The following is a 15,150-nucleotide window of genomic DNA, read 5'->3' as shown; positions in this document are numbered from 1 at the left end:
AGTGTGTTATGAATGTGTGTTTCTATGTGTGCAAATGGTTTATCAAAAGGGAAACTAAGAAAGCTTGCAAAAATGCACAATACTCACATGCAGCCACGGAACCTACTCAGGTCATTGTTTGGCTTCTCACACTCGATTACACTGGTGAACGTCATAGGATTGAATTCAGAGACCTGAAATAACAGCATCCACATGTTAGAGGAACCTGGGCTCTGGTCATTCTGGTCTAAGAGGCTCTTGTTCATCTGTCCCACACATGTAGAGGAGCAATCATGGACTCTGGCTATGAGTCTCTGCAGAATGCCGCACATGCGGCACTCAGTGCATGCGCTCTTATTTTTATAATGAACAATAAGTAAGTGCTTTAGCTGCGAACAGCAACTAGCAGGCTCATGATTAGTGAGATGAAATGACTCGTTCTAATGCAAACTCAGAGACTGAGATAATAGCAAAGGAAGCACCACCTAAGGAAAAGGGATGTGTGGAGTTTCCTGAGACACAGAAGGTCCTTTCTATGTCTTCATAGCAGTTTAGAGAAACAATTCCCACTTGAAAATAGGAAGTTAAGCTAAAAATCCCATTTCCTTGATGTTCTTTAAAGATTCTTTATTGACCTTTTCTAAGAAGAAGTTAGATAGCCAACTATATGCCAGCAGTTCAGCGATTTCTTTAGGATTATGTTCCAAAAGAAATGACAACTCACTGTAAAAGAAATATGCAGATCTTCCACTGATGAACGTAAATGGTGCCTAGCTCCCAAAGAGGTCGGCAGGAAAGGAGGGGACAAGATGATAATGGAGAAAAATGGAGTCGACAAGCCTTAAAAGAGCCCAGGGGAAACAAGAGATTTCTTTCTTTTTCTGTTTCTTTTTTTAATCAGCCTCTGGTCAGGTTCATTGGATTTTCTTTTCAAGTGCCACAGAAACAATAAACCACCGAGCTGTCTTTGCTCACATATGTCATTGGAAAACAGGCAGAAACATCACAAAAGAGGAGAGAAACTGGTGACGTCAGTTCAGATGAGTTGTGTTCTATCACAACAATGCATCTCCCTGTATACAATATAGCCACAGAGGTAACTACTCAAAAGTCACATGTTACTGTTTTCCAATGCAGCCTGTGCACATTGAAGAGGCCTAACTGGCAATGCTAGCCCCAATGCAACAGCTGACTTTTGAAATATTTAAACTTGTATTTATTCTGCAGTGCTAGGGTTTGAACCTCTGGCCTTGCATGTGCAACAAGGGTGTTCTACCCCTGAGCTCTGCTTTCCATTCATGGAATGACATTTATAAGGGTTATTATTATTATTATTATTATTATTATTATTATTATTATTATTATTATTATTATTATTATTTACTTATTCATTTTACATCCTTGTCATAGCCTCCTCCCTCTTCTCCTTCCAGTCTCACCTTCCCTCCCTCCTCCCCATCAAAGTTTTTGTTGGTAGCTGGTGTTCTCCTCCCTCTACTAGGAGTCTTATCTAGTTTAGAGATGTTCTCTTCAGTCTCTGTCGGGTAAAGAGCTAAAGAGAGAATTATCAGCAGAGGCCAGAAAGCACTTAAAGAAATGCTCAACATCCTCAGTCATCAGGGAAATGCAAATCAAAACATCTTACACCTGTCAGAGTGACTAAGATCAACAATCTAAAGTGACAGCACATGCTGGCAAGAATGTGGAGAAAGGGGAGCACTTCTCACTGCTGGTGGGAGTGCAACCTTGTACAACCTCTCTGACTATCAATCTGGTCCTTTCCCAGAAAATTTGAAACAGGACTAGCTATACATCAAAACCCAGCTATACCACTCCTGGACATATACCCAAAAGATGTTCCACCATACAATAAGAACATTTGTTCAACTATGTTCATAGCAGCTTTATTTGTAATAGCCAGAATCTGGACAAAACCTAGATGTCCGTCAACTGAAGAACGGATAAAGAAACTGGTATATTTACAAAATGGAAAACTACTCAGCCATCAAAAACAAAGAAATCGTGAAATTAGCAGGCAGATAAATGGAACTAGAAAAGATCATCCTGGGTGAAGTAACCAAGACCCAGAAAGACACAAATGGTATATACTCACTTCTAAGTAAATTTTAGTCATATAGTACAGGATAAACATGCCACACTTCACAGAAAAAGAAGATAAGTAACAAGGAGCATCCAAGAGAGGATGCTTAAATCTCACTCAGAAGACAACATAGAATAGACATCAGTAGTGGCTGAAGAGAGGTAACAAGGCAGGAGAGGGAGTGCAGAGAGAAATGAGAGTCAAGACCAAACCTAGGGAAAGCAGGCTCTGGAGTACAGAAGGCCAGCAGAGAAAAGAGAAACTGTGGGTGGGGGCCTCTCTGTGACAAGCTGGGGACCTAAGTTAGGGTAGGCTTCTGGGAGGATATGAGGAGCTCTAGCTAAGACTCCTAGCAATAAGGGCTTTTCTTAAAGTCTCTTAGTCACCATAAGCCTCTCTCCCCAACAGAAATAGCCTTGCGTTCCATTTGCAGAGTGGGGCTCTGCTTCAGCGTCTAGTGTTTATTTAAAGCTGCGTGAATTGTCTTGAAACTAGTGGACTGCTTTTTCCAAAGCAGACAGTGGCAGATACAGCATCCAAGATGGCCATGAAGGGAGTAGCCTCTGCAGAATGCCAGGATGATTTTTGGCAGACAAAGGAGGTATGACTTAAAATATTCCATCTCTGTTTATTATTCATTTTCACTAAGGGGGAAAAAAAAGTACTATGCACAGCTTGGAAACAGTAGAACATTCTGTCCCTGAGGCTTCATCAGTGCATTGGTAATGTTCTGCACCAACCATGTGCCTTGAGAAACATACATGCCCAGGGTACAGATGTCTGTCTGGAACTATGGAGGGCTTTTAGAACTGGAGGAATCTTCAGAGTCTGTGGCAGTCTGAATTGTACTTCTCTCGTGCACAGAATGCATATGCTGGGGTCATAACCTCCAGGAATACAGAATGTGCTTGTGTTTAGAGACAGGACATTTAGAGAACCAAGTAAGCTAAACCGGGCTTGTGAAGACAGTGTTGATCCAACAGGACTAGTGTCCGTATAATCAGAAGTGGGTGTGACATAGGCACATGTGGTAAGGGCAGAAAGGAAAGCAGTGAGTCTAAAGAGAGAAGAAGATGGCCATGGGAAATGTCTCAAGAGACATCAAACTACCAATACTTTCAGTTCAGACTTCCAGTCTCCAGAACCCAGACAAAATAAGTGTCTGTTGCTTCAACCCTCAATCTGTGGCAGGTCCACCAAACCACACCAGGGCCACTTCCAGTTTCTTATTTAAAATGTCTCTCACTCTGGAGATGGAGCTCAGTGGTAGAGCACCTGTCCAGCCTGTAGGAGACCCTAGACACCTGTCCAGCCTATGAGAGAACCTAGATATCTGTCCAGCCTACAAGAGACCCTAGACACCTGTCCAGAGTATGAAAGTTCCTAGACAGCTGTCCAGCCTATGTGAGACCATAGGCACGTTTCCAGCCTATGTGAGACCTTAAGCGCCTGTCCTGCACGTGTGAGACCCCAGGCACCTGCCCAGCATATGAAAGAACTTAGACACCTGTACAGCCTACTTGAGACCCTAGGCACCTTTCCAGGCTATGTGAGACATTAGGTGCCTCCCTAGCGTATATGAGACCCCCACATATTTATGCAGTGTCTCTGAGGCCCTAGGCACCTGCACAACCTCGGTGAGAGCCTAGCACATCTGTCTAGCCTATGAGAGACCCTAGGCACCTGTCCAGTATATGTAGGTGTGTGTGTGTGTGTGTATTTTTGCCTAGATCTACCTCTTCTGCTTTTATTTCTTTAATTGTTTTGTTTGCTTTCAATTTTGTTCGAGGGACTGAGCCCAAAGTCTCAATTACACTAAGCACATGCGCTGTTCTGAGCCTCACATAGAAAGGATAAAATAACGTTGAAAAGTCCCAATGGCTTACATCAGGGTCACCATGATTAACCCAGCAACAAGTGTTTGATAACACACAAATGTCAGGTGTCATGCTATGTTCAGTGCTCTTTCAGAACCCTACTGAGGAAGAATTTTTTTTTCTAGTGTATTTTATTTTTAGTTACGTGTCTCCATGTGGGTGTGTATTCCTGAGTGCAGGTGCCCTGCCATGCCAGAAAAGGGCTTCAGATCCCATGGAGCTAGAGTGACGGCCTGATGTGAGTATTAGGAACTGAACTTGGGTCTTCTACGAGCCATCTCTCCAGTCCCCTCAGTTGTTACACTGCTTAGAATTTGGGACCCTTAATAGTGATAACCAAGGTTAGAGCGTCCTTATAGTAACTGAAGCTGCCTTGGGCTTCACCAGAGACGGACACTCACTGAACACTGATGCCACATTAACATGAGACCATTCCACGTCTAATATACCAGAAGCTGTGGCGTACATTCTATCAAACTTCCCCTAAAAGAAGGATGGTGGTTGTTATGGTGGCTCACTGTTCCAGAAGCAGTAATATCTACAAGAATGGTGCTTGCATATACAAACCAGCCTTGAGCCGAAGCTGCAGCCTTCAGCAGTTTAGCCATAAGCTGCCAATACTCCAGGATTAAGTAAACGGACAACTGGGAGGTCTCCTCCACTGCAAGGCAGTTGCCACATACTCAGTGGCTATGTAATGCTCCAAGCAACTGGTGTCCTTCAGCTCGCTCTGAACAGTACAGAAGTTAACGTAGGTGGACCTCATTAGTTGAAAACGAAGAGGCAGCATGGTGCTGTAGTTTTCCTTGAATTTGAAATTCTGCCAGAAACTACATCAGCCTAGGAAGCAAAGTCACCAAAGTGGGTGATGCTCCTTCCTTTCAGAGACACCCAAAGCCCTAAAGCACGGTGTCTTCCTAATGCTCCATGCACCTCCATTCCGAGTGGAATAGATGTCTATGCAGATGCCTTGGTCCCTCCCAACCATGCAAGGAGGCACACTGCTGCAGGCATGACTCCAGGAAATAGCTGAATGAATTCTATTACTTACAGAAGCAATTCTGTTACAACCCTTGCATTTGATATGATGGGGAGAGGTGTGTATCCCAGGCTCCACTCACACACAATCAACCCACCACAGCCAAGACAGGACTGAAAATATACAGAAAAAAAAAAAAAAAAAAAAAAAAAAAAAAACTACACTTGAACAATCTGTTTTCTGTCCCTGTTCCTTAGTCAATACAGCATAACAATTTATATAATGCTTGCACTGTATTAAGCCTTTTAAGTTAACTAGAGATAATTTAAAGTATTCAGGAGGATCTGTACATGCACTATGTATAGTACTATAAATGTGTGCTATAGCTCAAAAGGGACATGATCACTTTCAGAGTTTATATCCTCAGAGTAGGGGGAGGGAACTTTGGGACCAGTTCCCAACGGATATCAAAGTAAAATGGCATTTCACACTTGCATTAGTCAAATTACTCATAATTATTCAATGAAAACAAAGCAGATGGATAAATGAAGACACACACAGAGAGAGAGAGAGAGACAGAGAAAGAGACAGAGAGAGAGACAGAGAGAGAGAGACAGAGAGACAAGACAGAGACAGAGAGAGTCAGAGACAGAGAGACAGAGAGTCAGAGACAGAGAGAGACAGAGACAGAGATAGACAGACAGACAGACAGACAGACAGATGAGAGACATAGTCAGCCTTCTGCTTCAGGACTGAGAAGAGGTCTCCTGTACCCTGCAAGTCAGCCCAGATCCTGATACTTAGACATCGCCAACAGGTAATGCCTGCTTATTCTAGAAAGAGCTTAGTGCATCACACACTTCTTCATTATTCCAAATCTCTGTGCTGGGCTCATGTGGGTCAGGGGCTAGAGCCCCTGCTGACTGCTGTTTGCAAACAGCAAACAGGCTTCACCTGTCCTTAGGGAAGGTGTGACTGCTAACACACTCAGAGAGCTTCCCTATAGTTCCAAACATATAAATCTTTAAAGAAAAACAAAACAAACAAAAACCAAAAACAAGACGAAGCATGCTTCATCTCAAAAAAAAAAAAAAAAAAAAAAAAAAAGTAAGATGATTTCTCCACAGCCTCTATCTAATCTTGTTCTGTATCTCTTGACAGTGTGTGAAAAATACTGATCTAATTTAGGCAAGCATTTTAACCCAAATTGATGGAGTAATTACCCCACTCTACTTCTGCACTTGGGAGGCAATCTGTGTTCCACACAAGCCTGGCAGTGTTGGGGGAATTCACAGGAGGACAGTGGCCCAATACTGGATGAGTGAGTGAACTTCTGTGCCAGCATCGTTTTGACAAACCAAAATCTTCAACCTGTTAAGCAAGCAATCTGTCCAGTTCACTGTGACCCATGACATGTACTGGGAAATCAAGCCTGTTTATTAAATAAGCATGTGTTCAAATGGCATTTTGTTGTTGCTGCTGTTGTTGAGGGTAGACTACTTTAAACATAAGGAAAAAAGTGATTATTTTCCAATCAGTATCACATATGTAGTGCTTATACTAACCATTTATGGCTTGATACAAAGATTAAACAGGGCCAATTTAAATTAAATTTAACGTGCAAGAGTTTCTGTGATGGTGCTATATAAGGTACTTTTAATACAGTCATGCATAAGTAGGCTGGCACTCAGATAAAGCACTCAGGTAACCCAGCATATGACAGTTCGTTTCCAGGGTAACAAAGCAGAGACTATGAGAACAGCCTTAGGATATCCACAATTCTTCAGGGGGGAAAACGTCATGCATGTCCGTATCATAGGTGGCTTCCAGGAAGCCCAATACTTCTGATAGGAACTGAGGAAGGGAGTCTGGGTTTTCACACATTTCTCTTCTAACTGCAAATTTTCTTGTCATAAACCCAAGCATTACAGACTAAAGTGGCATTTCTCTGAGCGTAGAGAGCCAGCGTTTCCCTCCCTAATTCTGTTCTGAGTGTGTAGGAGCCTTTCCCTCCCCTCTCTTCCCACCTTTTCATTCTTTGTTCTCTTGCCTCCTGGTTGGTTCACAGCCCAGAACCCTAGAAGTTTCATTTAGATGGTAGCAAAATTCAAAAGGCTCAGAGCGCTGTGCTTGAGGCTGCATTCTCAAAATCAAAGCCTTTCTTTTCCTTTTGGCCACAGATGCCTCACGCTGCTCTAGCGGACCAGTTGTCAGCAGAGCCCCACATTACCCTTTATCAAATATGTTTAAGTGCATCAGAGACTGGTTGTACATTTAAATAGCAAGTCATGAATGCTGCTTCACACAGCCCTGAAATGAGGGCGGTTCTTTAAGATAGCTGGCTTGAAAAAGTCTGTCCTTATTCCAACATGGTGCCACCACAGGAAGCATACTGCAGTGGCACTGCTGAGCTAATCTGCACAGCCAGGGCACAAGTCCAGGCTCTACTCTGGTATCTGCATCACAGCCACCAACTCCTTTGTGTCTGTTCCATCACTATTAGTGCAAGGGATGATGACAGCAAAGATGGGCATGTCTAAGAGACCACTGAACACACAGCCTATGAAAGAAAAGGCCATCTTGATGGGACAAGCATGCTAACAGGTATGGGTTTTGTTTTGTTTTTTAATGAAGCCATAAAGAAAGGCACCCCAAAGAATAAGTGAATTGAAGGAAAGATCTACAACATGGAGACAGAGTGACAGGTAGCTGCAGGCAGAAAGCAACTGAGACCTCGGGTCTACTTATAAGAAAGTGGTAGGAGGAGTAATACTTCTCTTACACGGTTTCTGAGAAAAACTGACATGAGGGATACAGAAAGAATCCAGCTAAGGCGTTTTTATTCTAACCTGGAGAATGACTGCACGACTGAATGGCGACTGGGATGTGACATTCTAGACCACAGGGAGACTAGCTCCTCCATCAGATTCAAAAGACGGATCAGAGCCATCACAGATCAGAGCTCCATCACCACACAAGCACATGCTGGGACAGAATGCTGAAGTCACCTATCCCAAATACCAACTTTAACAAAAGATGAAGAGGCATCAAGCAGGACCCACAAAAGGTACAAACTCAGGAGAGCTGATGTCAGGTCTTTCCAGGTCCCCTTTATCTTAGATGTTTACCAGTTCTCAGAGAGGAGGATGAAAACCTGAGTGAGGCTAGTAGAACAAATGCCACAGCATAGGGGGGCTTGTGGTCACTTTTTCTGCCACTGCAACAAATAACCACAGACTGGACCCAGAAAACAACAGGCTATTATTACCTTGTTGCTTTCTAGACTGAAGTCAAAGTACAGGCTCTAAGGCAAAGGAGGCTCCAGCAGAGAATTCATGCTAGATTTTTCCCAGGTGCAAGAGGCCACCATCTCTGGCTTCTGCGTTCCACCTATTTTCAAAATCAGCATCGAGATGACAGATCTTTTCTCCTGTGATGTCACCTTGAGAACTTGCCCGTTTTCACTTGTGTGGGCTACATAAAGTTCACAGAGATAATCTGGGACTTATGTCTGCATCTTGAACGAAGCTGACTGATCATTTAATCTCATTTTTCAACCTCAATTTCCCCTGTCATTGGCTCAATCTGTTAAAAGGTCCAGAGGATTGGGATGTGGAATACTATAAAGCCTATAAAGAGAAGGATCTGAGGAGCAGCCATGGTTTCTCATGAGGTCATGGAGAATTGCACTCCCAGAGAATGAGGGGAAACCAAAGGAAAGTTCCTAGCATGGAGATTGCATGACAGGTACCTCTTAATGATGAGTTAACTTGGTGCGAATTACTATGCAGCGGAGAGTCAATTGGGAGGCCAGAAAATCTCAATCCTAAAATCAGACTATAGTGAGTCCACCTAGCTAGGGCACACAGAGAGAACAGAGTCTCCTCTCTGAGTAGAGAAATAAACATACACACATAGGTACAAATATGCATACATGATCCAAGCCCTCAAGTAAGAAATCAAACTTTCAAGTACAGCTCAGATACATAAAGATAAGAGCACAGAAAAGTAGATAAGCCAACACACATACACAGGGTGGGGGAGGGAGAGGGAGGGAGGGAGAGGAGAGAGACAGAGAAGGAGGTGGGGTGGGGGAGAGCAAGCGTCTTTGCTATGGTCATGATGGTGACAATAAAATTGAAAGTTTAGTAGTGCAAGAAGCTAAAATATAGTCAAGCAGTTTGAGAGCCCCCAAATCCCAATTTAAAACTTGGGATACAGCTAGGCATGGTGGCGCATGCCTTTAATCCCAGCACTCTGGAGGCAGAGGCAGGTGGACTGCTGTGAGTTCAAGAGCAGCCGGGTCTACAAAGCAAGTCTAGGACAGCCAAGGCCACACAGAGAAACCCTGTCCCGAAAAACCAAAACCAAAACCAAACCAAACAAACAAAAAAACTTGAGATATATAAAAATAATGGACTAAAGGGACATCAGAAAAAGTCACTCAGAATAAAGCACTGTGTGGGGCGCTACAGGTTGGGAAATAAGAACAGAGATGGAAGAAGCTGGTGGGGGTGGGGCAGCGGGGACACACACACACACATACACACACACAAACACACAGTTTCAACTGAACACATTGGGACTGGAGGGGGGAAAAGCTGAGGATGCAGTCTGATGATTATAAGGCACAAAAGATTCAACCTCAAGTAAAAATGAACAGAGAGAGACCCTTCCTAGGCACGTGGCATTGAAATGCACCAAGTCGGTCAGATTTGCAGCTTGTGTCTGTGGCTCCAGCATCCAGGGTCTAAGTTTTGGGAGGAGCCTTTAGACTAGGAACAAGACTTTGAGACTTCTTGAGACCTGCTGAAAACCAAAGAAGATAAACCGAATAACCAGAAAAAGAAACAGAGCCAGAATCACGGCTCAGTGGGCAAAGGCACTTGCAGCACAAACTGGGAGACCCTGAGCTCTATCTATCTCTGGAACCAACATAAACGTGGAAAGAGAAAAACAGCTCCACAAAGTTGTCCTCTGATTTCCAAACATCTGCTGTGACATATACCTCTTTATATCACCCACACATAGTAATAATGATGATGAATTAAAAACACAACAGAACTGAGGGAATTGTTACCAGGAGCCAAGACTAAAAAAAGATGTTCAAAGAGAAGGGCAAATCAATCTTCTTGAAAGAGCTCAAACACTGAAAAGAATGGATCCAATAAAAGTGGTTAACTGTGGGTTATGGACGTGCATTGAGTGGACTTGTGATGGTGATATCTCTGGGGCTTACAGACAGATATGATCACAACTCATGAGTGCATGTGCTAAGAGAGAACAGAAAGACACAAGGAATTAGAGTGTTCTTGCACTGCCTGGGTGAGTATGAAAATAGACCCACACTGAAGATGGACAAGCACAAAAAGAGCAGCAACAGAACCTCTGAAAAATGGATGATAAAACAGTCAAAAGAAGGGAAAAGGGAAAACAGATCAGGCAGGATAAAAAAAAAAGCTACATATATCTCAAGAGGAAAAAAACTATCAGTAATGAGGGATTGGAAAGGTGGCTCAGCAGTTAAGAGCACTTGCTGCTCTTGTAGGAGACACAAATTCTGGCCCCAGCCCCTACCTGGCAGATCTTAACCATCTGTAGTTTCAAGGGATCTGACACCCTCTTCTAGCCTCTGAGGGCACCCCACAATATAAATATTGTTTTAATCTTTTAAAAGACCACAATAGTAAGTTTTAAAATAGGTCAATTAAAATATTTTAATGAAAGCACAAAGACTGCCAAACTAGATTTTTTAAATGCCCCATAATATTATTTTTTACTAAAAAAAAAAAAAAAAAAAAAAAAAAAACATCAAAAGCAGACAGATACCAGAAAACAAGGTGAAAGGAAACCAAAAAAAAAAAAAAAAAAAAAAAAAAAAAATTGGTGCAGGGTAGCACAGAGAAAGTTAATGTAACTGAAATGGCAACAGTTCAACGTGTTAGGACAATAAAATTCTAGACTTACACGGAGTAAGGAAAATCATACATCCTTGATAATTGTTTCACAAGAAAGAAACAAAGGGGAAGTTTAAACCTGTCCACTAAAAATAGTCTGATGCAGATGGTTTCACCAGTGAAGTCACCCAAGAATGTGAAGGAGGAACCATACTCCTTCCAATAAGAACAAGCACTTCCCAAAGCTGACACCTGTTTGCAGCACTATATTAAAAAAAAATTACATGCTTTTCTAGTTATTGAAAAAATCCTTAATGAAATGTGAACACACTGAGCCTGGTTCAGATATAAAGATACAAATAATTCTATACTAGGGAAGAGACATGTTCCAGAAGTTCAGTGTCAGCTTAGCATTAGATAAATCAGTTTAATATCTTCATTGACACAGAAGAGAAATCCTGATTATCTCAGTTGAAGCAGAAAATGTAGGAATTGCAGGATAGAATTCAACACTGACTCGTACTATTTGTATCAAAAGAAGAATAAAAGGGTTCTTGTAAAAAATATTTGCTAGTATCCCAATTCAATCTCAGTATCAGGATACAATGTTCAGTTTCCCTTTGAAAGTCCAACTTCCGATTTTCAACTTTAAAATGTGAAAACATAACCACACAGCTGTCACATTTTTCACTTTCAGAAAAATCCTCAGTGTTGATACATTCAGCAATTGATCTACAAATCAGGCTCAGATGATTTTGCCCAATCACAGGCTAATGGTGGTGGGTGTTCTGAGCACATTTGGGATAGGTTGGAGTAAGCCATGATGTGGGTTGGGAGTATTATTATGCACTCTGGACTGATGACATGTTCAACTTACAATGTGCTTATTAGACCATAACTCCATCAGAAGCTGAGGAGCATCTACATTTTGTCTGCTGTTTGCCATCTCAGACTCTAGGGTCAGCCAGCTTCCTGAAACTAACCCTACTAGCAAAAGTATGTGCCATAAGTAACGAGACTTCCCTCCCAGCAGAAGATGCTTTTCCCGCAGATATTACACTTGTCTTTAAATGCACTTGGCTATGCCGCTTAGAATTTTCTACACACCAGAAATAAACAATCTGGATAGGAAATGAAGAAAAGGTATCCTGCATAAAATATCATTTAAAATAGTGAACTATTTAAAATAGTGAACTAACTGAAAGTAAATTGAATCAAGGGTGTGAAATGATTGAGTATTGAAGATCATTATTCAGTGGAAGAAAGGACAGAAGTCACACATAAATGAAAACACAGCCAGAATGATTTAAAACTGTGATGATGACATACTATCTATGATGATTTATACTGAAGGCTCTAGGCAAGACAGTAAGAGATTATCTAGATTAAATAACTGAGGTAAGAAGTCCCACCTTAGCTGTAGGCAACACATTCCAAAGACTGGATTCCCATGCTGACAGAAAGGAGAAAGGATATGGAGTACTGGCATCTACCATTCTCTGCTGCTGCTGAAACTTCTGTCATGATGGTCTGTCTTTTTTTAATTTTTTAATTTCTTATTTTTTGGATTTTTAGAGACAGGGTTTTTCTGTGTAGCCCTAGCTGTCTTGGACTCACTCTGTAGACCAGGCTGGCCACAAACTCAGAGATCTGCCTGCCTCTGCCTCAGGGTGCTTGGCTTAATCGCTTGTGCCACCATGCCCGGCTGATGAGCTGCACTTTTGAACTGCAAGCCAAAATAAGCCCTGACTCCCTTAAGTTGCTTCTGCCAGGGCATTTTTATCGCAACAAGAAATGTAACTAAGGCACTACTCAAGTAGCCCTCCAAATGCAGTGCAACCTTTCCTGATGCCAGCAATGTTTTTCTTTCTTTTGTTTTTCCAGAAATGGAAAAGCCAACCTTCACGCGTATGTAGAAATAAATGCAGGGATCACAAACAGCCAAGACAATTCTCAGAAAGAAGAGAAAAGTTGATTCTAAAATGTGTTCTAAAGAACTACAGAAATCAAAGCAGTGTGCTATTGCTTTAAGGCCAGAATATATAGGCCAGCAAACCAAAACAACTATCAGTACCTCCTTGCACACGTCGGCAAATGATACTTGACATCAATATCAACAAAATGCTGCCAGGTCAACTGAGTTTCTAAATGTGAAAGGATATTTGCTCAGCAGAAGCAAAGGTCACTATAAATTCAACGCCATCCTGGTATACAGTGAGTTCTGGGCCAGCCAGTGCTGCACAGTGAGGCCCTGTCTCAAACAGAGGAAAGCAAAGAACTAGGGAAATGGCTGTCACATAAACATGAAGACTTGAGTTAAGACTGCACCCATGTAAAAACCAGGTATCTCCCATCTGAGGACTGGGGGTGGGGGGCTCCCACAGTTTGTCACTGGCTAGACAGTCTAGCCACATCAATAGATCTAGATTCAGTGGAAAACCTTGTCTCAAAAAGTAGGATAAAGAATGATTTAGGAAGACACTCAGTGTCTACCTCTGGTGCACACGGAGATACACATCAGCATGAACATGCACATACACCACATACAAAGACCAACCAACCAACCATCCAACAAAAATGAGTATACTTGGAGGCCTACATCACACACCCTATAAAAGATAATTTAATATGGGTCAGTGATCTAAATATGAGTTAAAGCCATAGAACTATTAGCAGAGTATTATGGTAAATATGCCTAAAGAATGTAATGATGGGCTCTAAAGTATAACAACAAATGCATAAGCAACCCATGGGCAAAAAGAACTTTGTAAATGCTGAGAGCATTGGTACATGGGGGATGTTGTCATTAGAATGGTGAGAACTGTTCACAATATCTGCTGATAACGTACAGAAGACTATAGTCATGTCTCTGATAAGAATTTAACATATAAGAGTAGAAGAATAATAACTATAAAAACAAAAATCTGTCAGTGAGAACGTGAACCAACTGTGTGGCTCGCACTTTTAATCTCAGCACTCAGGAGGCAGAAGGATTTCTGTGAGCTCAAGATTAGTCTGGTAACATAGTAAGTCTCATGGTGTTGCAAGCTCCATAATGAAACCCTGTTAAAAAAAAAAAAATCAAGCCAAAAACAAGAGTAAAGAACTAAGTGAGCAAATGAGACCCAGCATTGGGAAAATGGAAATCAGCGGTGGAATCTCTAATCTATGAGAACACCTACAAAAAGAGTAAAGTCAGCAAGGATGTGGAGCTTCCGAGCATCACAAGTGGGAGCAAACAGGCAGTTGTCAAAGGCTAAACACAGAACTCACAAGGTAAGTATAGCGAGAACAAAGCAGGTAGATTACCAGGGGCTAGAGGATGGGGAAACGGACCAACAGCTCCTGCCTAGTGTTTTAAGAGTTCCTGTATGAAATATGATAAGTTTGTTTTGGGGGGGGAGGGGAGTGTGACAGTACTGCATAATACCTTGAAAAAATCATCATTAAATGTGCATTTAAAAAGACAATGTGGCAAGTCATACATCGTCTATGCCATCCACAACTGAAGCAGGTGCACTGGCTGACCATTTCTCAATGTCAAGTGTCCCTAGAGATGAGAAGGAATACTCACGCCTTGCTGGTGGGTTACACAATGGTTCGACCCTTGTGGAAAGTTTCCCAGCTTTTTGAGTTCATGCATCTATTTTATGATAAAGTCAGTGCATTCTTGGCTTTCATTTTTGGAAGGGAGATGGGCATGACTTACCTGTGAATTTTCATAGCACCTTTATTTGTTAGCCCCATACTGTAATCCCCTCAGATGTCTATAAGCTACTGAATAGGCCAACACAATAGACTTAGACAACTGAATACCCCTGTTGCTGTAAAAAAAGGAGCAAACTATCCATCCACACAATGTCACTCAACTTCTAAACATTCATACTGAGTGGGAAAAAAAAAGGCCCGAAATTTACAAAGTGCATTTATAGGACTTGCTAGGAAACTCTAGTCTTAAGTGACTGAAAAAACAAACAAACAAGCAAACCAACCAATGGTTTGGGAACTCAGGAAGAAGTGCAGAAAGTTCCTCCCAATGTTAGGGTGAGGGGTGTCTGACTGTTGTGTGGTTTCCCATTTTTGCCTGGGCTCATTCATGCACCTGTACACTTCCAGACTTTCACTACGTGCAGTCTGCTATGTATCAACCTGACCTCAATAAAGCAAATTTAAAGACGAGAACTTGAAACAGTGGGTGTGTGTGTGTGAGACAGGGTGTGTGTGTGTGTGTGTGTGTGTGTGTGTGTGTGTGTGTGTGTGTGTGTCTTTTCCATTGGTAGCACACTAGTTTTCCTTTTACTTTTTGAGAAATTCTTA

General features: G+C 42.0%; 1 protein-coding gene across 1 annotated transcript in view; it reads right to left on the bottom strand.

The window, feature by feature from the left end:
• Atp10a (ATPase phospholipid transporting 10A (putative)) overlaps positions 1-15,150 on the bottom strand; it is a 173,853-nt gene that overhangs the window by 58,033 nt on the left and 100,670 nt on the right. Inside the window, exon 3 of the mRNA XM_051148651.1 lies at positions 88-173. Within this exon, the coding sequence (XP_051004608.1) occupies positions 88-173 (86 nt within the window). The remainder of the gene's footprint in view (positions 1-87; positions 174-15,150) is intronic.

The sequence above is a fragment of the Acomys russatus genome, chromosome 7 (assembly GCF_903995435.1).
Source record: "Acomys russatus chromosome 7, mAcoRus1.1, whole genome shotgun sequence".
NCBI classification, from domain to species: domain Eukaryota; kingdom Metazoa; phylum Chordata; class Mammalia; order Rodentia; family Muridae; genus Acomys; species Acomys russatus.
This window is presented reverse-complemented; position numbering and strand designations above follow the sequence as displayed.